The 26,272-nt window shown below is 39.3% G+C and overlaps 1 protein-coding gene across 7 annotated transcripts in view; it reads left to right on the forward strand.

The window, feature by feature from the left end:
• Bmpr1b (bone morphogenetic protein receptor type 1B) overlaps positions 1 to 26,272 on the forward strand; it is a 301,342-nt gene that overhangs the window by 266,319 nt on the left and 8,751 nt on the right. For 5 of the 7 annotated variants that reach the window (XM_041648284.1, XM_041648263.1, XM_041648274.1 and 2 more), the window contains 6 exons: positions 1,071 to 1,173; positions 1,679 to 1,790; positions 6,149 to 6,245; positions 7,188 to 7,326; positions 13,799 to 13,991; positions 14,764 to 15,061. In XM_041648284.1, coding sequence (XP_041504218.1) covers positions 1,071 to 1,173; positions 1,679 to 1,790; positions 6,149 to 6,245; positions 7,188 to 7,326; positions 13,799 to 13,991; positions 14,764 to 15,061 — 942 coding nt within the window. The remainder of the gene's footprint in view (positions 1 to 1,070; positions 1,174 to 1,678; positions 1,791 to 6,148; positions 6,246 to 7,187; positions 7,327 to 13,798; positions 13,992 to 14,763; positions 15,062 to 26,272) is intronic. The other 2 variants (XM_041648314.1, XM_041648322.1) reach the window with 2 other exon arrangements.

Consider the following 26,272-nt stretch of genomic DNA (forward strand, 5'->3'; position numbering starts at 1 on the left):
GACACTGCACATGCATATGGATGAGAAAAGGATGAGAGATGTGGCTTCATACTTTATTTCTAAGGACACAGATGGCAATTTGTGACTTACATTGAAAATCCACAATATAAGTGGTGATTTATGAAAAGAATATAGCGGTTTGCATTCATGTACATACCAATTGCTGTTTTTTGTTTAGTCCCAGGATAGCAGATCACAAGCGTGGGTGAATTAAGAGGCCCTCCATTCAAGGCCTGATGCTGTAACTATTTCTGTTCAACCTTAAGTAGTGGTGTTTTTCTTATCAAGTTAGTTCTCCCATTTGTAAAATGGGAATAGTATTTTCTTCTAATTGTTGGTAAGAAAATTAAATATCAAAAAGTTGAACATGATTTGTATCTGGAGAAACATTAAATTTTAGTTATGCAAACCTTCTTTCTATTGTCCATTCTTATCCAAGTCCAAAAGTGTTTGCTGCCCTGCTTAATTTTTGGTTGTGCCCTGCCCACTCCCAAAGCAAATTACTAGGTACTATACCTTCACTGCATTGACTGTCAGGAGGGGCTGAGCTCACTCTTGCCTGTCTTCAACACCATGCCTTAGAGGGGTGTATTTCACTGCACCTGATGAAAGAGCCCAGTCCTGATTGCACTGGCATAGGTTTCAGTCTTGGCTTACTCCCCCCTCCCCCAAGTGACATTTAGAAAATTACTAGTCCACTCTGACCCTTAGTCTCCTCACATAAAGGTGAGGATAGTACTGTCTTCCTCAGGTTCTCTGTTTGGAAAGGTGATAGGGTTCACTAAGAGTGTAAATGCCTTTTAATGGTAATTAATGACACACGGGAACTTTGATTTTTCTCTTCCCTGAGTTTCTGAGTGATGGAGAAACTATATGTTTTTAATGATTGGTTCATCTACTTTCATAGATTCAAATATAGAGATGTCCTCATTAGTTTTCAATCTTAAAAAAAAGAATTCATTAACTTTTTCCTATTTGTGATGAAGCCAGTGGTATTACGTTCATTTTATTTTTCTAAGTCATGTGTTCTTTTTTTTCTCACCTTCTCGCTGCACCTGTTTGGTCTTCAGCACAGATGGGTACTGCTTTACAATGATAGAAGAAGACGACTCCGGAACGCCAGTGGTCACCTCTGGATGTCTAGGACTTGAAGGGTCAGATTTTCAGTGTCGCGTAAGGAAGATAACTTGAATTTACTTTGTAACTTACATTGGCTAATTTTCTAAAATATTCAAACAAAATTAACTAATCCTTTTGTTATGGCTATTCCATGTTGAACAGTTTGTAAAATAACTGAAAATTCTCATTGGCCAATTCTCTCTTCATTTTCAAACTATGTTTTTTTTTATTTTTTAAAATGAGCTATTAACATCATACTTAGTTTCCAATTAGACCATTTTTAAAATCCTGATTATTGCTTAAACTGAGGCTACATTATTTGTTTATTCAATGTACGCTGGTTACTTGCAAGTACAATAAAATTTTACTGAAATAGAAATGTTGCAATGGTACATGATAATTTGAAATAAATTTCCTAATGGAAAGTAGCATTTCCAAGATTTGAGCAAAATTATTCGAATTTTAAATATATTATCTAGTGACAATCTGGTAAATTTGAGATCATATTACATTGAAATTTAGAGGCAACCCACTAATAGCTGTTTGCATTCCATTTTAGGACACCCCCATTCCTCATCAAAGAAGATCAATTGAATGTTGCACGGAAAGGAATGAATGTAATAAAGACCTTCACCCTACCTTGCCTCCGCTGAAGAACAGAGGTAGGACAGGTGAGGGGGTGCTTCATCTTACTGAGGATGAGCACCAGACTCCTTCTCCTTGCCAAATTTATTGGCGTCTTGACCACACTTGCCTTCTGTTTATTTTCTCACTTTCCTGCTGCACCTGTTTGGTCTTCAGCACAGATGGGTACTGCTTTACAATGACAGAAGGAGACAACTCTTGAAAGACTGTGGTCACCTCTGGATGTCTAGGACTTGAAGGGTCAGATTTTCAGTGTCGCGTAAGGAAGATAACTTGAATATACTTTGTAACTTACATTGGCTAATTTTCAAAAATATTCAAACAAAATTAACTAATCCTTTTGTTATGGCTATTCCGTGTTGAACAGTTTGTAAAATAATTGAAAATTCTCATTGGCCAGTTCTCTCTTCATTTTCAAACTATATATTTTTAAATGAACTATATAACATCACACTTAGTTTCCAATTAGACCATCTTTAAAATCCTGATTATCTATTGCTTAAACTGAGGCTACATTATTTGTTTATTCAGTGTACGCTATGGGAGCAGAGGGCTGAGGCAACATGGCATCATTAATGTCATTCAACAATTATACAAGCAGATCTTGGCTTAGTGCTGTGTCTAGCTTCATCTTACTTCGGATCTTTATCATCCTGCTTCTCTCCACCTCTCCCCTGACAACTCCTGTTTTGAATGCTTACAACGTGCTGCCAGGAGGTAGAGAACACATAGGGTTGCACACTCACTCCTTAAAGTTATTCAGAATTGGCATTTAACTAAATCTATTATGCCATTGTACCCATTCAAAAATAAAGACCTTATACAAGACCAAATAAAGATTGTTTGGTCTACCACATCTTCAAACAAAATTAACTAATTCTTTTCTTATGGCTATTCCGTGTTGAACAGTTTGTAAAATAATTGAAAATTCTCATTGGCCAGTTCTCTCTTCATTTTCAAACTATATATTTTTAAATGAACTATTAACATCACACTTAGTTTCCAATTAGACCATCTTTAAAATCCTGATTATCTATTGCTTAAACTGAGGCTACATTATTTGTTTATTCAGTGTACACTATGGGAGCAGAGGGCTGAGGCAACTGATTTTCTTAAATTAATCGCATATTTCTAAAATGGGAAACATTTTTTTTTTACAGTTTTAACTTCAAAGTTTATAAAATTAAGTGTGTTTAAAATGATGGTTGTTGCATACATAAAGACTTTTTGGCACAGATTTCAACAACAGCTCCTAGATTTTCTTTTTCTTCCTTGTACTAATCCCAAACAAATAATTTGTAAATGCTGTGGTCCTAAGTCTTATTGCATAAGTCAAAATGATGCTTCATGATTGGTTTTATTTCCTGAGAGCGTATTACCTACAAAACATAGTAGTACTTTGTATTTTTGATAACTTTTCATAAATATATTCCCACTTGAGTGTTGAAGCTTCTTAGATTAATTCCCATGAATTCACATAAGAAACTCACCATTTTCCTTATTACTTTTTCAAACAGTATCATAAGTTTTAGGAATATAGAAATGAATGAAGAAAAATTGCATACAAAAGTATTGTTTGCTTATTATACTAAGGTATAAGAATTAACGTAAAATTTAACTTACATTTGGTCAGGAGTATCTCACTAATAGAGCTAGATTACAATTCATATTAATGATGGCTTAGTATCTTTTCTGTTGCTGTTATAAAACGCCCTGACAAAAAGAAACTCTGAAAAAAAATGATTTAATTTAAAATACCAGAGAGGTCAGGGCTGGGGAGTCAGGGGAGACAAAGACAGTGAAACAGGAAAGAAAGTGAATTCGGGCTATCAAAACTCAAAATCCACCCTCATTGAAGCATTTCTTCTGGCAATGCTTTACCTCATAAAGGTTCATTAGCATTGCCAAACAGTGCCACCAGCTGAGGAAACTAAGTATTATGTGAAGCCCCTGAAAAGTGTCCCTAGATTTTGCTTTTTTTGGAGTAGGAAACCCCTCATGCTCTCTCCTTTCAGAAATTGGGGCTCTAACCTGGTAGAATCTTGTCTTCAGGGCACCTTTCCTGGTGTTCCAAAGCAGCCCAACAGAGTTCCTGTCAGTGGTGATAACACTCATCAACAGTGATGAACTTTTCAGCACACGGCTTGGCTGAAACCCTAAGTTCTTTAGTACCCCTTTTTCCCCGGAAACTGCAGGTTTTAAATTTTCTTTTGTCCCATTGATTTTGTTTTTCCATTGTTGACATGCATAAGAGTCATCAAGGATAACCATGCCACAGACTCCATGCCATGCTGCCTGAAACTTTATCTGCCACAGCCATTAGTCTGTTGTTTTGAATTCAGCCTTAAATAAATTCTTAGCACATAAGTACCATGTAGCTGATTATTTGCCGATATATCACATGAATGGCCAGTAGCCCAGCTGTCATTTGAATCCTTGCTCCGCTCTGAATCTTCTAGAGATGTGCCTCCAGTGTTCCATGCTGCTCCCAACATTGTTTTCAAGCATTCACAGAAATGGCCCACTCAGCTCTGCCACAGTACTTTCCTGTCTGAGGTTCTGAAGTCTTCCACAGCCCTCTGAAAACCATCATCGCCAAGTTCGCTGCAGAAGCAAATCTACCTTTCTGTCACCAACTTCTGTATTGGTTCCTTTTCTGTTGCTATGTAGAATATCCTGACAAAAGGGAGCTTTGCAGAGAAATTCCTTATTTTGACATCCGAATACACATGGTCTGTTATGGTGTAGAAAGCATCACTGCAGGACTATGAGGCTGGACTAATAGAGGTAGTTCGGTGTCAAATGTCAGGATAGCACAATAGCCTCAGAGAAGTGACCCCTGAACAAGAATCCAGGATGAACAGAAATTTACTAAATGGGTGAGACAAAACATTAAAAGAGAATTAGAATGACTAATGTAAGCCAGGTATTATACCAAGTATTCCATCAACCCGTCTGAGTTCTACAACTCCATGAGGTATTTGGGGTGGATGTTCCCATTTAAAGATGAAAAACTTCAGTATAAACGTGTGACAGAATTCAGTTTTGTTATTGAACCAGCTGTCTCTCAGAGGGATCCCCGCTTGCCTTCAGAGTTCTCAGTTGGTTCTACTCCCTGAGAAGTTGCAGGGACAGCATAGGTAGAAATGTGCTGTCCCGGAAGGGCCCCGGGTGATTCCCTTTTCTTCATGGATGTCTGGAAGGGTTTTCTTCCAGGAATATTTATGTTAATACTCCAAGTGCAGACAATGACAGAGTAGCAGGAGACTAACATGACCAATGGAAACAGAGGTTTATTGATAAGGATCAATTGCTCATAAACCAAAAAAGTAGACAGCCGACTCGACTGCAAGAGAGGGTTATTGCGGAAAAGGAAAAGACAGGAGAACGCTAGCTTTAAGTACAGTGCTCACTGGTGAAAAACTCCCTTAGGTCCTTGTGGTTTTGCTCCTGTCATAAGTCAGAAATGTAATGAGTAATAAACACATGGTCGGCAGTTCACAGTGTAGTCTGTGCTCGGCATCTATAAAAAGGCAAAGGGAATCTGAGTTTTAGATTATTATATCATCAGAGTGAAAAAATTTTGGGTTTACGTACTGGAAATTAACTGTGACCCTGTGGTTAGATTTAATTTTATTAGAGAAATATTCTCTTTGAATTCCTAAAAAATGTAGAGTTGTCCTTAAAATTAGAAAGATAGCGTAAGCTGTGCTTTTCAGTATAAGCAAAGATTCCAGTCTTGACATTTATATACAGGACATAGAAGAAAGAAAAATAAAAGCAATTGTAGACCATTTGCTTTTAAGGACCTATAAATTGTTTGTTTTTTAAACATGTATTAAGCAATGTATTCTGAACAGTATATGTGCTGAGCTTCACTCCTGTTTCTGATAGCTTTTTAGACAGTATCTATATATCATAGCTATATAATATATATAATTTACAGCATTTGAGGAGGTCTTATGCTTTACACTTATCAGAAAGCAGCTTTGGGTATAATGAGTATAGATTTGTTTTTATTTCCTATCCAAAGAATATTCCAGATGCCATGTGAGAAGATCCTACAAACCCACCACCTGGCTCTGGAATACACATGAGCTCCTGCTTGGCCATTAGGCTCAGGGACACATTTATTCCTCATATTTCTCCTGTGGTTTAATTCTGTGTCAGGTCAGTTCCATCCATAGTGGAGTCTCGTGCTGATGAAATACACATCTGGCTGAGTGGATTCATCCTAGCTAAACATGCAGTTTTGAGTACATATGAATTTCTTCTCACAACATGTTAAAGTTGGTTTTTTTTCCCTGTATTTTGCTTATCATGTTTTAATGAAACTTTGGGAAAGAGTTTATTCCATGTGCTGTTCTGTGACTTTCCTTTTCAGATTTTGTTGATGGACCGATACACCACAAGGCCTTACTTATATCTGTGACTGTCTGTAGTTTCCTCTTGGTCCTCATTATCTTATTCTGTTACTTCAGGTGAGTAATAGACACATGGAGTTGTGCACTCAGAGTGACATCCCCACAGGAATATTTTTTACTGCTTTGCCAGTCAGAGTTTTGCATCATAGCATTCTTGGCCCCCCAGATCTTAGGTTTATCTGAGAAGATCTATTACCAATGACAAAGACTTACCACAGTGAAGCTATAAATAGATGCCTGTCTCATTTCAGACATCACAACCTCGCAGATAGAGTTTTCATCCCTAAGGAAACATGGAAATATGGAAAATTTAGTGACTAGTTATGACTTGGGTTTAGGTCTAAGCAGAGAAGAAACCATATGGGAGTCCGAGTACTTTCAGTAATTCCTTATTTCCTGACTACAAAATTCCTTGAGTATTAGAGCATTTATTAAGCAAACATTAAAATAAACTAAGTTTACTTATATTAAAGTTTTTTTCATCAAAAACTCATTTTTTACTTTGTGAAATATAAAGGTTTTAAATGTCCATATAATTTGAGCGTCCTAATATTTAACCATAACATTCTATGAATACATAAATTGGTTGACTGAAATAAATTTTTGAAAAATTGCAATAGCATATTTTAAGCTTTAGTTTTATGTCATGGTTATTGAATGGTCTTATACATTTTCTTATGTGAAAGAGTCTCCGTGCATACTTTTGTAAATGAAAAACTTGTATATTTAACTACCTAGGGAACTTAAAGGAAATGCATCTAGGAAGTGGCTATTGGAGCTACTTGGAAATGTTAACAGAATACAGTCTGCTGTATAGCAATTGAAAGACACAGAAAAGAAAAAAAATTGTACATGATTGAATGGAAAGCGTAGCAAGGGTAGCAAATAGCATTTGATCTTGTGTTTGTTTCTAAATTCCATGATTAACGTTTGTGCGTGGCGTTTTATATCTGTCATTGCATTTAGGTTCTTAATACTATCTCCCTCATCCATGCTTAGGTATAAAAGACAAGAAGCCAGGCCTCGGTACAGCATTGGGCTAGAGCAAGATGAGACTTACATTCCTCCTGGAGAGTCCCTGAGAGACTTGATTGAGCAGTCTCAGAGCTCGGGAAGTGGATCGGGTCTCCCTCTGCTGGTAGGAGAAGAATATAACATGAATTTCAAGGAAATGTGTTCTGAGGGGAATTGTCAGTTTCACCTTACAGAGCAGTAGACTCTGAGAATGCTCTGTATCCATTAGGCCTCTGATCTTAGATGTGCGACTTCCTGATAACATTTGACATACTGAGGATGAGGTTATTGTTCTTTAATGTAAGTGTCTGGTTACAAACCAGACCCTCAGACATCCTGATCAAGAGTGGGCTAGAAAAACATTAAATGTTTTTTGGGAGGATAGTGTTACTGTACTTTGATCTGGCTATTGAAGACCAAAGTATTACCACCGGCATCTGCAAAGAAAGGCGGCAGGATTTCAGCTGCAGAGTGAGGTTTCAGGTTGATGTCTGAGCTATCCATTCCGGAGAGGTTAATTTCTGAGAGTTGGGACTGTCAACTCCGACAAGAACATATCCAAATCCAAAAGATTCATGCCAATCCAAGTCACATGACTTGGCCGAGAAAAGAGTTTCATTCTTTTATAGACCACTGAGCAAGGCTGTTGGAATGAAGGAAAGATGTTTTTAATGAAAACTAATTTCCTTAATGAGGGTTATTATTTTAGAGCGAGGTGAGGTATACATGAATATGTGTGGGTCCGCACATGCGATGATCAGAGGCAACTTGGAGAAACTGGTCCTTCACTGTGCGCTTATGGAGGATTGCATTCAGTCTCAGTGGCAAGTACTTTCCCTCACTGACTCCCTGAGCCATCTGCCTGGCCTCTTAGAAACTCCGAAGATTGACAGTCAGGCTTCAGGCTCTGATCCTGACTTGCATCTCTTCTGGGCCTGTTTCATCTTACAACCTTGTATTTATTTACCTTTACAGATACATTTGGAGACCACACAGAAAGTAGCCTGTACATGGGCAGTCATGTTAGTCATGATAAGCAGAATGATAGTACTTAGGGCTTTAAAACTTGCCCAGGTTCCGATGATTAAAATAAATTGTTTTTTATTTTTATGATTATTAATTCATTAATTTCATTAATTCATTTGTAGCAATTCTAATTACAGTGTTTGTAACTCTTTAGCATTGTAATTTTTTTTTAAAGTACAAATAGGGAAACCCAATTGGTACTAATGAATTAGTTGCTTCTGCTCTTGGAGTTCTAACTGGTTTGAGTTTAGTGTCTCCTAACTCATCTTATTAAGCTGTCATTGCCTTTCTATATTCCTTGAATCCTGCTTTTCATCTTTGCCCAGATACAATAGTCTAACACCTCCCTTGTCTGTAGATCTTCTTTTCTCGGCTTCCTATGGACAGCATTTAAGCACCACCTGACCCCTGCTTTCTTCCTGCTCCCCTGCCTGCAGCCTGACCACCAGCATTAAGTCTGAGCAGCTGTTCTCCAAACAAAACACAGGACCCTATGTTTTCAAATGCAATCAATCACTTGCTGGAACATTTCTCTAGTTTATGGCTCAAGGCCCCCTTCGTTTTACCTCTCAACACTTTTCAGTTATCTCAGCCTGGAGCCTAGATGTCTTTTTATACTAATGTTGCAGTTTAATTGGCAGGCCTTACTTGAGGGTGGGATATACCCTATTGTATTCTCTGTCCATCCTTCCCAGAGTCTCTCCAGTCCATTACACAGGATGCTCAGGTATTTGTTGTGAAGAGCTTTTAGCTCTAGAGTTTGACCACCCGCAGGGATCCTGATTACTTTAGATTCCAGCCCATCACCAGTGTTTGGCTTCTCTCTGGATCTGCTTTTCATTGCTACAGCAAAATACTTGAGAAAACAAATGGAGGCATTCTTAATTTTTATTTATTTTTTTATACACTGTGTTTTCATCATGTATTAACCTCCTCCAACTCCTCTGAGATCCTCCCTACTTTGTTCTCTCTTTCTAGGAACACAAAACAAAACACAACAGAACAACAACAACAAAAAAGCACAATCAAAAATAATACTACAAAATATCCAAACAAAATAAAAATAAAATAAAATAAAATATCCAAACAAAATAAAAGCCCATAACAAAATTTTTGTTGGCCAACTACTCTTAGGCATAGGATCTGCCCTGGACTGTAGTTGATATACCCAGTGACACTCCATTGGAGCAAACTGATTTTCCTGTTGCGAGTAGGAATTAGTCGCAAATAGATTCTTTGTTAGGGGTGGAACCCTGTGTCCACTTTCTTTTTTTTTTTAAGATTTATTTATTATGTATACAACATTCCGCCTCGATGTATGCCCGCACGCCAGAGGAGGGCAGCAGATCTTAGTACAGATGGTTGTGAGCCACCATGTGGTTGCTGGGAACTGAACTCAGGACCTCTGGAAGAGCAGCCCCTGCTTTTGACCTCTGAGCCATCTCTCCAGCCCCTGAGTCTGCTTTCTACTTCTAGTGCTAGGATTTGGTCTGGCTTGAGCTTGTGCATGCTGTTATCGTTTCTGTGACTTTATATGTGTATCAGTCCTGTTGTGTCTTGAAGACACTGTTTCTTTGGAGTCATTAACCAATGACTGTCACCATCATTGTGTCTTCTTTTCCACATGGATCTCTGAGCCTTGAGTAGAGGGGTTTGATGAAGGTATCCCATTTAGGACTAAGTGCTCTAAAGTTTCTTTCTGCATACTGACCAGTTGTGGGTCTCTGTGTTAATTCCTGTCTACTGCAAGAAAAAACTTCTCTGATGAGAAATGAGTGATGCAGTCATCTCTGGTCATAGCAATATGGCATTAGGAATCATTTTCTTAATATTTTTCTGTAGCAGAATAATAGTTGTAGGCTTTCCCCTAGTCCCATGACTTACCAAGTCTAAGATCCATGGCCACTTCAGTGGTGTCAGATGTGGGTTCAGTCTCATGGAATGGGCCTTGAATTCCATCAGAAAGTTGTCGATGATACCCATTGCACCTTTTGTACCAGTGTATCAGGCAAGTCACTGTTGTAGTTGACAGGGTTTGTAGCTGGTCGTTACTGATGATTGCCTCTTTTCTGATGGTGTCCTAGAATTGTTAACACTATAGATTCTCTTGCTAGATTGTCTGGTTTGTCCAAGCGAGAGATTGTCCTTTGAAAATATATTCCTGTTGACTATTTATAGTAGCCCCATGAAATAAGAAAGCCAAGTGATCATTAATGATGGAGATAGAGTCTAAGAAATGCATCTCTAGACAATTGTAATTGTCATGTGAACATTAAAGCATGTTTTCACACAAAGTAATAGAGCTCTATTACCACTAGGAAATTTAGTCTTCTAAGACCATCATTGTTTATACAGATTATTATTGACCAAAAACCCAATATGTATCACTTGGCTGAATAAGAAATATATTAATATATTTTTGCATTAATTTAAGCATGTAGTCCCACTTAATCAGTTAATATATGGAGAAGCCAGATTCTAATTCACACTGAGCCTCTAGCATCCATGTTGTTGACACTCTTAACATGTGTAATATTAGTTGAGTAAGAAAATTGTATGGGTAGCAGCCTAGAAAAGAGGCTCCCAGGAGACCTAGATCCATGAGAAAGTAATATCATCTCAGCATTATGGCTGTACTATCTAGTCTTAAGATGTGAGCTTTGAGATAAACATTGAGAAGAGAGTAGTCAGTATCGTTAAGGGATTGGCTTTCTCACCTGATTGGTTAATTTTTTATAATGCAGTGGGAAATTTTAGTTATAGTAATGTAATATCACAGATATATGTTGGTCATTTTTTATGGCAGATAGCCGAGATAGCCAGCTAATATAGAGACATCTTTGTTTGGGCTCATAAGGCTTAGAGGGTTGTCTGTGGTTGCTTGTCCTTTGGGTTTTGGCTGTGGTTGCACACTCAGGTGAAAATTCATGGCAGAACAGAACTATTAATCTCATGACAAGTAAGTGAAACAAGAAATTGAGAACCCTATAGTTACCTTTGTTGCCACATTCCCTGTGACCTAAAGAGCTCCTACCAGACCCCATGTCTTAAAGTTCCCACTTGCTCATCCTTGAACCAAGTGGGAAAATAAACTCTGAACACACAGACCTTTGGGTGACACTTAGGTAGAAATTATAGCAATTTACTATAAATTTTATCTGCATAGTCAACTGAAAGGTTTCTGTACCCCGATATTAAGCTTCTCTGATGACACAGCCAATCAAATTGAGCCAATTAAAAATTAATAAGTCCAAATTTAGCTGAAGAAAGCATTCCTGAGTGGCCCTTGGGGAAGAAGAGAAACCCACAAGAAAGAACCTTGTGGCAGGTTGGGGGGCCTTGCCTTAAATAACCTATAGGCGTGGGGTCAGATATGGGGAGTCGAGCTACCATGAGGGCTTTTTCAGGAGTGGGATCTGGAAGGGCAGCTCCAGGACACAAATGCTTGGCATGCTGAGTGCTAGAATAGGGCTCCCCCAGCTGGAGATGGCAAACATCAACTTTAATAAAAAATTGTTGAACCTGATTTGGACAAAAAATTTATGTGCAGAAAGAGAAGGAACGTTGGTGAAATAAAAAACTGAAGTCAGTGTTTAAATTTCAAGCATATGTTCGGGTTCTTTGACGATATAATCTTAAAATGCGAGTAAGATTTTGTTTCTAATTCTAAGTTAATGACAGCGTGCCTTGGAGGTCTGTTTCTGTCCCATTAACATTGTGATTGCTATTAGCACATTTACAGAGAAGACATCTCATTGCTGGACAAGAAGCAGAGCTCTTTGTTAGGCAAGATTCTTTAGATTCACAGAGCAATGCCTGTGCATCTGTTAGGGGAATGTGCTAGCTTTAATAACTATAGTAAGTTCCCTTCCAGGTGGATGCTCTAACTGCTCCATATCTGTCTCACAGCTGCCTGTGCTCTCTTGATGCTTCTGTCATATTGTCAGGGGCGGTGGACATAGAGAATACCAAAGGTCGCCTGCTCCAGAATGCCTAATTCTGTGAGGGGGAGGCTGCTTTATGCATCTGCTGGTGTGCTTATTTCTACCTCACTTTTTGATTTCTAGATCCCTGTTAGTCCTTTGATTTTTAAAATCTTAACTTTAGCAAAAAGTTTTCTTTTGCAACAAATATTTAATTTTTTTTTGTCAATGTCAGGAACAGTTTTAAGAATAAACTCAGGACCTCTGAGGAAGATTCTGAGGAAGGAATCTACAAAATAATGTCCATATCCAATCCTTAGAATCTGTTATGTTGTCTGGCAGAGGGGATTTAGGCTGCTAGCCCTTGGAACCTGGCAGTGAGAGAATTAGTTATCACAATGTAATGATCCTAAAAATTCAGAAACAAAGAAAAGCCTTAAGCTTTTACCTGATGTATGCAAAGAGGACTTTGTATTTATTATGGTAAGATTTTGCTAGTATTGTATGCTGGCTGACTTGCTTATTAATTTGAGACATTATCCTATGTAGATCAGGCTGCGCTTCACCACACAGCCTATCTACTTGGCCTCCTGAGTCCCGAGACTACGGCTGTGTGCCCCCAGACCTGGCTGTTCATTCTTTCTGTCTACTTTCCAGATTATATAAACTGCCTCCAGTAGTTCCTCCTTTCAGCTAGGACATCATTGATGAGTATGGATGATATACATACCATGAAGACAGAGCCATTTCATTCCCATGCCACTTAATTCAATGTTCTCCCCCACTTTTGTAATTCTTCAACTTTATTTTATAGGTTATTAAATGAACTTTGTCTCCAACTTGTTAACTTTCTTTTGCCTGTTTTCCTGTATGGACTACTGTTTGGTGGCCCCATTCTGTATTTTTCACCACATTTCTATTTCAAATGTAGTTTTTTTTTTTTCCGTCTCACCTCACTTGCCTAGTCCTCATTTAGTTTCTTTTTCTTAAACATTTTCTGCAGCTGTTTGGTATTCTGTAACTAAAAATCCCACAATGTAATTGGAAGAACAAGTTCAAAACTGCCAGGTGGGGGTGCTCAATCTCATTTACAGTGGTGGTTCCTTTCTGGTTTGTTTCTGCTGAGCTCTCCTTTCCCACTTCATCCTTTCATTTTGCTTTGTCGTTTGTTTTCTCTGCTCTTCCCCAATTTAGGAATTTTGATAAATTCCCCTGTGCATCCAATATTTTTGTCTTATTTAATGGATCTATAGTTTGTTCTGTGGAGGCGAGAATTCCTTCAGACTATCCAATAAATCATTGTAATAGTAGAATAACCTTGATCTGTCAGGTATGAGTTACTCTGAAACCATTTGTCTTTCTTTATTCTCTATGAAAATTGCAATATGTAGAATGGAGAGTGGAATGTCTTAATTATTTGGAAGCAGTATTTGACTATTTAAAATTGGCAAGCATCTATCTGAAATGCGCTTGAGAGAACAGCATAAATTAATACATATAAAGAACTCATGTGTATAGAGAATAATACTGACTACACTTTTTTACACGTAGTCATTGTTCCCCTGCCCCCCACAGCACAATGGAGATAAGTTTAAACAGATGTATAGTGCTGTAAATATATTAATGGCATGTTTTGGGCTTTGCCAGGTCCAAAGGACAATAGCTAAGCAAATTCAGATGGTGAAGCAAATTGGAAAAGGTCGCTATGGGGAAGTGTGGATGGGAAAGTGGCGTGGAGAAAAAGTAGCTGTGAAAGTGTTCTTCACCACAGAGGAAGCCAGCTGGTTCCGAGAGACAGAGATTTATCAGACGGTCCTGATGAGGCATGAAAACATTCTGGGTGAGTCACAGTCTACACAGCAATTGTTGGGGTTTTGTCACATTCTTCTGTCTTTCTCTCCACATCTGCATATGAACTCATCTGTCTAGACCTATTATGAAACTTACAGATTCTTTCTTTTTGGAGTGAGCCCAGAGCCCATAAACTTCTCACAAAAGACGTCACAAGAGGCATGACTACGGTGCTTCTGTGGATGGGTGGTGGGCTGGAAATGTAATACTCACCAGTGATTTATCTCTATCTTCAGAAACAGGAAGTACAAATGAAATACTAGAATTCTTTAAGGTTTCTTAGGGATTTGAAGGACCATATTTGGGTTTTAATGTTGTAAAAAAGTTTTAGGCATTTTTATTTGCAGCATTTATTTGTAGCAAGTGTTTATGTTCAGAATTGATTTCCTTTTCCTTTCCTCAGGCTAGATATGATCTACATGGGTCAAGTTAGTAGGAGACAATACAGTCAGTGAAGTAGAAGGCCTGATTTCAGCCTTTCATACAACATACCTTACATGTAACTTCAGTACCATAAAGGAATTTCTATACTACTGGTCAGAGAGTGATATCAGACCCAAACTCTTAGTTTTTCTTCCTCCCTCCAATTTTGATCACATCTGCTTGGTATTAGTACTTTAACACTATCATAGGCATAGTCAGAAAACTGAGCAAGGTGCTAATCCAAAGACATCTGGAGAGGAAGAATATTTGAGCATATGAATTATTCCTCATTCTGTCCAGGAAACACATGTAATCCTCTTTACTCTTTTGCCTTTTAGGGTTTATTGCTGCAGATATTAAAGGGACTGGGTCCTGGACTCAGTTATACCTCATCACAGACTATCATGAAAATGGTTCTCTTTATGACTATCTGAAATCCACCACCCTAGACGCAAAGTCCATGCTGAGGTTAGCCTACTCTTCCGTCAGCGGTCTCTGCCACTTACACACGGAAATCTTCAGTACTCAAGGCAAACCAGCAATCGCCCATAGAGACCTGAAAAGTAAGAACATCCTGGTGAAGAAAAATGGGACCTGCTGCATCGCCGACCTGGGCTTGGCTGTCAAGTTTATCAGGTTAGTCTCTGAGTCAACACCCATTCTTTCTGAGTGCCCCTCTCGAAGATAATTCAATGGCTGAAAAATATTATAAACTTCAACTCTTTTGGAGATAAAAATATTCCTATTTTCTTTGTAACATGGTGTTTTGGGGTCAGCCCTAGGTACCATGAGAAAGCATGCTAAACAAGCCATGGGGCACAAGCCAGTAAGCAGCTGTCCTCCAAGGTTTCTGCTTCAGTTACTACCTCCAGGTTCTAACCTTGACCTCCTGCCCTGGCTTTTCTGAATATAATTATAAATTACATTCTACTGTAAGGTGGAACAAACTCTTTCTTCATCAGGTTGATTTTGGTCAATGATGTTTTTTGACATCCATACAGACCCTACGATGATGCCTGAGAAGCTATTGCCAGAATTCTGCATAACGTTTGTAATTATGGGGAGGTTTCAGGAAGAATCAGCAGCTATAGAAGAAAAGGCCATATTTTATTTGTGTGTAGGACAGCAAGGATTACTTTGTAAAGGTTTGAAAGAAGTACTATAAAACCAAGGAACAAAGCAACTGATATTCAGCGCTGTTATAATGTAGCTTAAATAGAGAACATAGCACCTGGGCAGGCACCCTCGTACTTGGTGGTGGTGGTGTGCAGACCCTGCAGGCTCTTTGGTACATTGATAGCCCCTACACAGTAGGGACGGTTTCACACCAAGGAGCCTGGGACTCTTATCTCTGTCTCTTTAATGGAGGACATGTGTCCAACCGTGTAACCCAATACAAAATCACAAACTTAAAACATTTTTGTTGTTGTTGCAATTTTACTTTTGTAATACAGTTACAAAATTCTTCAGTCTAAACTTTGTACGTGATAAAGTCTTCTTGCAATGGGGAAATGTTGGATATAATAAGTGGAGATGATTTAGAGAAAATGGCTCCTCTAGTTTGAAATGAAAGCAAGGTTTCTTTGGGGACTAGTGGTGAAGGAAACTAATACATAACTCCTTTAGAATACATAGTCCAGGCTGCCCTCTTAGTACATCTGTTGCCCTGCTTATGAATATTTTTCTAGGAAGGTTCTATAGTACATAAAGAAGGACAGAAGAAAAAACTGGGAAGATCATTACAAGAAAGAACTAATGGGTTTCCATTTTGTCCTGAACATAAAATCTGAGATGGGATTTAATAATGACCTCAGATATGTGGAGGGCTTCACCATAGAAAGATGACAAAAATTTAAAGTGAATTGTGGTATAAATTTAAGTCAGAGACATGAATCTCATACTATTTAATAATTTAAATCCAGTATTAAATCCAGTTTCTCTTCAAAATTCATTTTTGTGACAGGCAACCCTTTTCAAATCTACTCTACAACAACCAAACATCTGTACATAAGTAATTCTTCTGGTGTGCCTCTACTTCCCAGCTCCTAGTTACATTTCTCCAAAGCAGTCCCAGGGGTGATAGCCTTTCTCATCCTTGCCGTCTGTCTTCTGCTATCCCCTCCCCTGCCTGCTTTATTGAGACAGCATCTCTGTGTGCACCAGAAGCCCTCACTCATTGTGACACCATTGTCCCTGGTGCCCAGTGCTATCACCATCATTGCACAATATGTCGCTGTGCTTCAGCCTCCCTTTTCTCCTGACACTGCTTCTACTCATCTTTCACCTTTAAATATTTCTCTGTGTGAGATTTCCGGCTGTATCTGACATTTCTTTTATCTCTGAGTTAGGCTGAACTCAGAGTGTCTGTTTATTTATTTTTTTTATTTTTGATTCGTGCAGTTGAATGAGTTCTATCTTCATGAAACTCATGTTTTACCTTGTGTATGATGGCTAACCTCACTATACTGTTTCATCTGGATCCTTGGGTAAAGCATTATACAGTTACTTCCTTTCTCTCTTTCTGCCTTCCAGTCTTTTCTTCAGATTGCAGAATTTATTTTCTCGCAGTGCTCTTTGGATGTCATCATAATTTCATAGTTTTCTGTGGCCTTGGGTTAAAATGTAGTTAGGGTTCCTCGCTATGGTGAACTCTTTTCTGACTTTGGGCTTTTCTTGAGATTTATTCCTACCATGCTGCTTACCTTTCCCTATTAATTTTGAACACATTCTACTTCTCACAGCCTCAAGTGCTTTTCTTCTTATTATCTGTATAACTTACATCCCTTTTCTGTTTACCCGCTGCTGATCTTTAGACTGCATGGACATCTGTTGTTACTCATAAGCGGCCCTGTACAAAGTGTCAAGGCATTTCTCACAGGCTGCAGTGATTGCTGGCTTCTTATATTTGCCTCCTGGTAGAATGTAAACAGTGCAAGCGTCTGTCAAAATTCTATCCCCAGGCCAGGGTCTTCACCATGACTATGGAGGTATTTTAAGTTTTGCATACTAGGTAATTGAGTGTTACATATGGACTTTGCAGATAAGAAAGCCATGTTATGCTAGCTTCAGAAAATCTGCACATTCTTGACTGTGCCCTTCAGTATTGTATATTGTACCCATACTCTGATTTGTCTTTGTTTTGCAATATTGAATCTCTGTGTTTTCTCCTTGCATAGCCCAAGCTGCCTGGTGATTTGCTTTTGCTTCTAGAGTCCCTAATGTCCCTAGTATCTGAAATGCCTCTTAGTCAGTGTACCCATCTACACCTAAGAGGAAAGATGCCACCCTCTGAATTATCTGGCCTGTGTCTGCCTACAGTTATTATTATGTAGAGATATGCTTCAGCTCTCATAACTTTCATTGCTACCTTGAGAGTCAAAGGATGTCAAATCAACCATGGATTTCCCTTTTGACATGTCAGAATTACAAACACTGCTACTGTTTTAAATCAGCAGATGTAAATAATAAAATAATTGAGGCAACACCATTATGAATCTTAAAGTAAATTGAGCTTTTATTCCTGATTTTGTTGTTATTGTTGAGGGGAATGAATTAAATGATCTCTCAGATTTCTTGTGGATCCCTATTCTAGGAAGAGGATGAAGCTCGTTGGGGATAAATTGAGATATCTTTAATGAACAATGTCCTGTTTATAAAAGGAGGGGAATGTGAGGATGCTAGCTGCATAACTCATTTACCTTTCCAGATGGAGGATGTATTGTATGATCACAGGCTTTTTTATTTTTATTTCCTGTGTCAGAGTTTTGACATCTTCCATTCTTAGGGCAGGGTTTAAGCCTTGCTTTACTCATTTCTCTGAGTTTTGCCCGTCATGGTGATTTGCGTTGTGTGTCTGTGCATATGCAGCTATTTAGAGTGTTTTATTTCAGATGCAATCATAGCTAACCCTTCTTCCTGCATGAATTTCCTGTGAGAACTTAATCTGCATTTTCATTTCTGTATGGTCAGTAAGTGGTCTCTTAGGCTTTTGGGTAATTTCTGGAAGGTTCCCAGGGAACCTGAGAATCACAGAGAGCTCTGTTGGTGCCTTAGGGGCTTTCTATTCACACAACACTTTTGCTCTTGTTGGCGTCTTTTGCTGGTACATTTCCTGCTCAAAGGAGATTTAATCCAGGTGATGTTAGAAGATCTCTAATGTCCCTGAGGAGGGGGAAATGATGCCACAGGAAAGGCCGTGGAGGAATGCACACAGCTCTGGTACTTTACTGTCCAAATAAAACATTTCTTATAGGAGAAATAAATTCTGATCAGCGGATCTCAGGTGTTGAATCTTAAACAGAAAACCCCCAGTGTTGAGAGATTGGACTGTTTTATAGAACTCCTCACTGATGGTTATCAGTTGTCCAAATACAGAAAAAGATTGGTTCTATATAGCAGAGACCGAATTTCCTGAACACTTCTGGTGTCATTTTCTGTACTGCTTTTGGTGTGTGTGTTGTGTGTGTGTGTGTGTGTGTGTGTGTGTTTACTGTAGCTTTTTAAATATTTATCAAATTCATAGACCTAAGGTCATTAGTGGTGGTGTCAACACTTCCGGTAAATGTCTTTGCAAGTGTCCCCACCTTTGATGGAATTTTAGTTCTGAAGTTCTGAAATACATGGAGATTTTTAGAAATTTGATGTTTGAAACGTTGTTTTAGTTCCATTTGTTGTTGTTGTGACTGTAATACAATACCCGACAAAAAGAAACTTACAGCTCATTTGGGCTCCCTCTTTGGAAGCCAGAGCAGTAACAAGGTGAGGAGTTGGTCACCTTCCACTCACTGTCAGGAAGCTGGGAGAGAGGAATGCTGCCTCCTTTTTACTCACTCCGGGACTCCAGCCCTTAGAATTGTACAGCCCACATGCAGTATGTGTGGGTCATCTCACCTTAATCAACCCAGTCTAGAAAATTCCTCACAGATATGCCCAGAGGTTTATCTCTTGGACAATTCTAGATTCTGTCACTTTGCTAATCAATATTAACCACAACAAGTACTGAGCTCCGGCGAAAGGTACTGCAAAAAAATGTTCCACACTCAGGGAGTCTAGGGATGTGCAGGGGTTAATTACTTCCACAGCCACTGGAAAAACAAAACAGGGGACGTCTACGGTGTGCGTGGAATTGTGTGTAAGCCTTTGCATATCACACTTCCAATAGATCCAATGTGACCAGAGATTCCCTCATGTGTGCTGTCTGTGGTTTCAAGCATCAGCTGTGTTATGCTAACCAGAGCCTCTTTCATGCATCTTCTCATCACACTTTCACGTGTTCTTTTAAAGCACCACACTTAGTTTTTAGAAGCTTTGCGGATTATTCAAGATGTTCAGTGTTTACTTACTGTCTTTCTCTGTCCGTTAGCTCTTCCTCTCCCAAGGACTTCTCTCCCCCTTTTCTTGTGTTAGGCTAGGTGGTTTTCTGCTGGAAGCCACCCTCAGGTGTGTAAGGCCAGGAAGTAGAGCCCCTGCTAGTTTACCTCTCCATTCCTGCGTGTCTTTCATTGCCACAGTAGGTTCTGCTCATGCCTTTCAGGAAACACATGTTCAGAATTTGTCTCCCTGCGGAATGTGTACTGTGGTGAGGTACATAGCAGAATTTTCCACGACTAACTGTTCTTGCCAGAATTCCTGGTACAGACTTGTGATTGAGAAGGTTAATTAATACAAGAGATATTGAATGTATATTAAGGCTATCAGAGATATTACTTAAAACCCCTTTATTTCCCATTTTCAAACTTTTTACCTGACCTTAAGCAGTGTAAAGAGCACATAAGACAGGAACTAATCACTGGGCCTGTAGGTTTCAAGAATGCCCTGCAGGTGGTATAGCTGGGATTGAGTCAGTCCGGATAAGAGTGCTCCACCTGCTCTGAGAGAATGAAGCCAGTTAAGGTTTCAGTCCTTATTTTTCCCAAGTGACAGCACTCTAGATGAAGCCGGTGGTAGCACACATTTCCCAGCTGTGTTTTTGGTTCACCTGATCCTCCTGACATACTCCTGCCTGGCACCTCACTGTATTGCTTATATCTCATCATTACCCATCTTTCTCTGTGTCTACCAAGTTCTTCCCTCCCTTGTCCCTTGCATCCCTCCCTCCTAGGAGCAGTAGCCAGGAGAATTCACATTTACTCTTCATCATCCTGGTGTAGGAGAGTCACTTGATCTCAGGCACTCAGGAAGCCCTTTGTTATCCCTGTGAATTTCTGATTGTTTTTGTTGTCATAATACTTCTGGCCAGTGTTTTACACACACACACACACACACACACACACACACACACACACACACACACACAGTGAGAGAGAGAGAGAGAGAGAGAGAGGAAGTGTTAAACCAGAAAGGGAGGAATTTTAAGGGGCTTGGCAGAAATGAAGCTCTTCTAAAGAGAAATTTTTGTCTCTAAACCTGACTGTCAGAATACTGAAACAGTGGACCCCAAAGAAATGAGAATTTACTCAGGAATGTCAGGCTGGAAGAAGGAAAGGGCCACCAACAGAGAGGAATTTGGCCTCCAGGAAGAACTCTCAGATTCTAACACCTTGACAGAATGAAGCGCAGGTGAAGGTGGGCCAGTGGTGGGTGATGCTACACCTTGAATAGTCTTAGATGCGCACATCCTTGGCCTTCTATTTCTGCTAGAGATCACTTTAGGAACCTAAGATGGGCTTGGAGCATTTTCTGGATCCCATTGTTCTTCTCAATGTGGCCACCTTGCATATATCTCCTTTTCTGTTTAAATAAAAGAAAAAGAGTCTTTATCCTCTGCTTTCTTTTTATTTTCAAACATTTTGTAGATTCTTTGGGGATTTTGCACCATGCATCCCAATCCCATTCACCTCCCCGTCCCTTTGCATCTACCCTCTGCCCCTTAACCTCCCCAGCCCTGAAAATAAAATAAAATGAAATTTAAAAGAAATCTCATCATAGGAGCTGCAGTGTGGCCCAGTGAGTCAGTCATATAAAAAAATTCTTAGTCCATACATAAAGTCCATACTTTACTTGCAAGTGTTCACTGGTCTGGTTTGATGCCTCTGGGTTCTGCTACAATATGTTTTCAAGTGTCATTTGCTATCCTCACTGGGACTCCTCTTCGATATCCTGCTGTAGTTCTGTGTCATGGAGATCCTGTAGTTTTGGATCTACAGGACCAGCCCCTTCATATGCTCTGGCAGTTCATAGATGGGGTGAATCAACTCATCATGCCCTGGTTCTGGATCTGAGTGGTTGCTGGGTTGGTCAGCTGCCAGTTCTCCCTCATCCTCACCCTCAACTCTCCATCATTGCCTCAACTAGTTCAACCCAATGCAGCAGGCAGCAAGGGGTGGGGCCAGTTCTCCTGTTCTCACCCTGGCTGGGACTGGCTCGCCCACACCCACAGCATAAGGGCTAGCCCTACTGTGTTGCCCAGGCAAGGTTCAGGGTCCACTCTCCAGAGTGCTGCAGCTGATGAGGGGCAGGACCACTTCTCCTTGGCTAGTATGTGGAAAAAGGCAGAACCAGTTCTGCTCTCAGGCCCTCAGTCCGGCTCACTCAAGTCCATTTCAATCTCTGCACTTGGGAGGCAGAGGCAGGCTGATCTCTATGAGCTCGAGGCTAGCCTGGTCTACAGAGGGAGGTCCAAGACAGCCAAGGCTACACAGAGAAACCCTGTCTCAAAAAATCAAAACCAGAAAAAAAGTATTCTCTGCGTTCATATCTGGAACACCCTGCCACGATTCCCAGGAGCCCGTTTCCTCTGTGACATACCCTCTGTGCATTTTTCCCACACTGAAAGAAGAGCTTCTCCCATCCCACGATAACTCCCTCTTTGACATACCTGCTAATGTATCTAATACATTTTAAACATGCCTTGATTTATGCCTTTCTTCATTCTGCAAAGCTGTAACACTTTGTGAAACCACTTCCACGTTGGAACGTGAAATTTGGAGTAACCTAATTCTTTGTTTCTGGGTTATTGTCAGTCAAAAATAAATTTCCCCTTGTTCCCTTTAAGATGAGAGCCGTGGCTTTCACATTGACATTATTAATGTTCAAATTACATTTATTTTCTAACTCTGCTTAAGTTTATAACCCCTTGGTACACACATTAAGAAGAACAAAAGCTTGGTTGGGTCTAGTGGGAATATTAATTATGAAATTATAGCTGAGACAGTCTGTTCCTATAATTCTCTAAAGCCTCTGCCTCCATCACCGCCTCAGGGATTAACCCCACTGTTCTCCACGGGAAAGGTAAAGAGAACCTCCCACCTTTCTCCATGGGAAAGATAAAGAGCTCCTATTTCCTTGATATTTAGTACAGGACCCACATTTATGACAGAGTATTTCTGTTTCTTAGCAGAAATCTATTTTCTTAGCTAATTTCATCCAATTAATCACTTTTGAATTTCAGGGTCTTATGCCATATGCACCTTAGTCCTTGAAATATACCATTTCCAGTCACTGATTCTGCTTGGAAATTTATATTTATGATATATTATAAACTTCTATATAAGGCATTTTGAAGGGTAATTGTGTTACAGTTGAATATTAACAAATGATAACAGCTTCATCTTCTCTAGGCTTTTCAACAGAAATCAAATGTTGACTATAATGTAGTTCCCTTCTGTGTTTGTTCCTTTGTATGTCTCCTAGTAGCAACCATATCTTGTTTATATTTCCTGTATACAGTCTTATGATTTGACAACTCACGTGTGTAGCCACTGTAGCACCTGCAGTTACTCTATGGGCTGGAGTTATTCTCTTCACCACTGCACCTGTTTTTACAATGTACATCTTTTTTTTTTGCTGACTTTGTTTCTTACAGCTCTGCACTCTCCATGGGAAAGGCGGTTAGAATAAGCTGCTGGCCCCTGACCTGTCTTCTCCCTTTTTTCTCTCTGACCTTTTCTCATGACCCTCTCTCTACCCTTTTCACATATACATGTCAGCTTATGATCCCCTTTCTTTTTTCTTCCTTTATTCTTGGTATTCCAGTATTCAATTTAATTTCTGTTTTTTTTTTGTCTTAAAGATTAATAGAAGCTCATTTTTTTTTGCAATTACTGCAGAATAGGTATAATCCTACTGAAAGTCAAAGAGGAGCTCCTTAAATACTTTCTTTCTCTTGTTTATTTTTGAGATTATAATGTAATTATAGCATTTCCCTCATCTCTTTCCTCTCTCCAATTCTTTCTATACACTCTACCCACTCTTCTCTAACATATTGGTCTTCTTTCCCCACTGATATTGCTTGCATATGTTTATTTAAGCATACATATTCCTAAATATAACCTATTGAGTCCATATCATGTTACTGTGTGTTTCACAATGGACAGTGTGAACTGGACAACCAGTCAGAGTACTCTACCCTGGGAAGCGCCACCTCTCTTGCTCCCAGCTTTACTCAGTTACCTGTAAATCTTTGGGTATGTTTCATGGCTCCATGGGATTTCCCCACCCAGTTTAGCATGTTCATTGATGTCATCCTTGTTCAGCTCATGCTTGATGTATAGCCTCCGAAGTTATCAGGAGATACAATGTCACAGCAAGGTCCCTGATCCTTTGTACTTTCTAACGTTAGAAACATACCCAATGGAAGAGGCAGAACTCTAACTTAGAGAATATGAAATCTGATAGTATTTGGAAGGAGTTGCCGATAATTCACGTGTTTGCTGTTTCACTGTGGTGATAAATGCATTTACCACTAGGTTAATAGTAGTCTTTCACAAAATCAATTTGCCCAATAAAATGCCATCTATCTTTCTGGATATTGCTTCCAGTTTTTTTTGTGTGTTTTTCTTCTATAACAATGTTACATTTCTCTTTAAATTAACCACAGCAAAGATTACTGTTAGCAGGCCTTTTCATTCTTCCCAGTTCACCTTTTTCCTACTGTGTGCAAGCTGTGTAGTGAGTGAAGATGAACTGGAACATTCAATTTCAGGGCCGTACCGAATGACTATGGCAGATATTCAAGGCTTATTGAAACCTAATGTTTTTACAGTGCTAGATACTTATTCAAATACTTTTAGAGAAGACATTTTCTGCTAAACATTTAGCATATGTTTCTTTCTTGTTGTTGCTCATGCTGGCTGTAATTCTAATTTTTATACTTTATATTTGTTCTTATTGTATATAGTTTTGTATTATGCTTAGAACTCTCTTATTTTGAGAAACGGGGGAGGGGCTGTGGGAACTCCTTCAGCCAATAACCTTTAAGATACTGGCCCACTTTTGGCATGGTCTTATGTACTATCAGTGCAGACATAAAGCATATGCGGGCCCCTTTGCTGCTGGATTCAGTTCCAGTTCCCAGCGCATGCAAAGGATTGTCAATCAGTACTCTGTAAGTTTACCCCCTAATAAATAAACCTTTGTTATATATAGGAAGGAGGACACTTATTTGTCCTGGCCACTGAAAACTGAAATAATCACACAGAAACATAATAATAAAATCACTGCTTGGCCCATTAGCTCTAGCTTCTTATTGGCTGACTCTTACATATTAATTTATCCCATTTCTATTAATGTGTGTATCGCCATGAGGCTGTGGCTTTCTGGCTAAAGTTCCTTCTGGCTCCAGTGGGGCTACAGGGCTTCATTCTGACTCCGCCTCCTTTCTCCCAGCATTCTGTTTAGTTTCCCCCACCTAGCTCTGTTCCCCTATAGCTCTGCTATAGGCCCAAAGCAGTTCCTTTATTCATTAATGGTTATCACAGCATTTAGAGGGGAATCACATCAGTTATACTCTATTCTGGGTTAGTGTGGAACTCTTGTGTGGCAACAGTTGATGCTCTTTAAATACTATTGGGAGGCATGGGTGGCAAAGGAAAGGGAGAAGGAATGGCCACCGTGAGCACATGGGAGGAACTGCTGTCTTTGTAGGTGATGGATCTTGAGAACTTTGATAATTTTCTGTTGATGTAGTTGATGGGGGAAGAGTTGGAGATGAAGGGGAAAAGACTAAAGACAGCTCTTACTGGTTTCGTATGATAGTAGTTACCTTTCCAGTTCCCCAGCAGAGATGTATCTTTACCACGCATTCCCCAACCAATGTCTGTCATCTTAGATCCAAATAGACATGAAGGATCTATAAGAGTGGAACTGCCAGAAATCTTCATTCTCTGGGGCCAGAATCTCTACACCTTCCCTGATACACTCGTGGGTGGTGTCCTAGCCTAAGATGATTCTTTCGTTCTTATCTCAGTATATATTCTTAAATGCAATTACAACCTTTAGCTATCCTTTTCCCTGTATTTCTTTTCTTTCTCTCTAAAACCTTAAAATATCATAATTGAGACCACCATCACATTCTTCTGATGGTTAACAATAACATACTATAACACCCAGAGTCAGCATGTTAATGAAATAACCCCTTTGTACTCACATAGTCATCACCAGCAGGTGTAGCAGAAGAGAAACTTTATTCTTTGAGAGCTACCCGTTTCACACAATGTGTTGGGCGATTCTTTCCCATCTGATATTGTTCTGGCTTCTCTTTAAGCCTAGGCCTAGTCTATTTTCCTCCCTCATACATTATTACCAAGATGTATAAGCCAAGTTGATAGGTGGTATAAGAGCAAATTGATTAAAATGGGCAGAGAAGAAAGAAACATTTTAGATATTTATTTTATTTTTTTTTTTGAGACAGGTTTTATGTAAGTGAGATTGACTACAAATTCATTATACAGTTGAGGCCAGCCTTGAACTCCTGACTCTCTTGCTCTGCATCCCAGGGGTTTGGATTACATGTGTAAACTACTGTGCACAACTTTTTTTAGATATTTAGTAATAGTTAACAATTTGATTTTATAGCAATATAATCTTGTATGTAAGGGCTTCATTCTCATTTAGTTGCATGTTATCTAC

This window comes from Microtus oregoni, unplaced genomic scaffold, assembly GCF_018167655.1.
Source record: "Microtus oregoni isolate MIOR12 unplaced genomic scaffold, Mior012 000000F_ref0000247, whole genome shotgun sequence".
NCBI classification, from domain to species: domain Eukaryota; kingdom Metazoa; phylum Chordata; class Mammalia; order Rodentia; family Cricetidae; genus Microtus; species Microtus oregoni.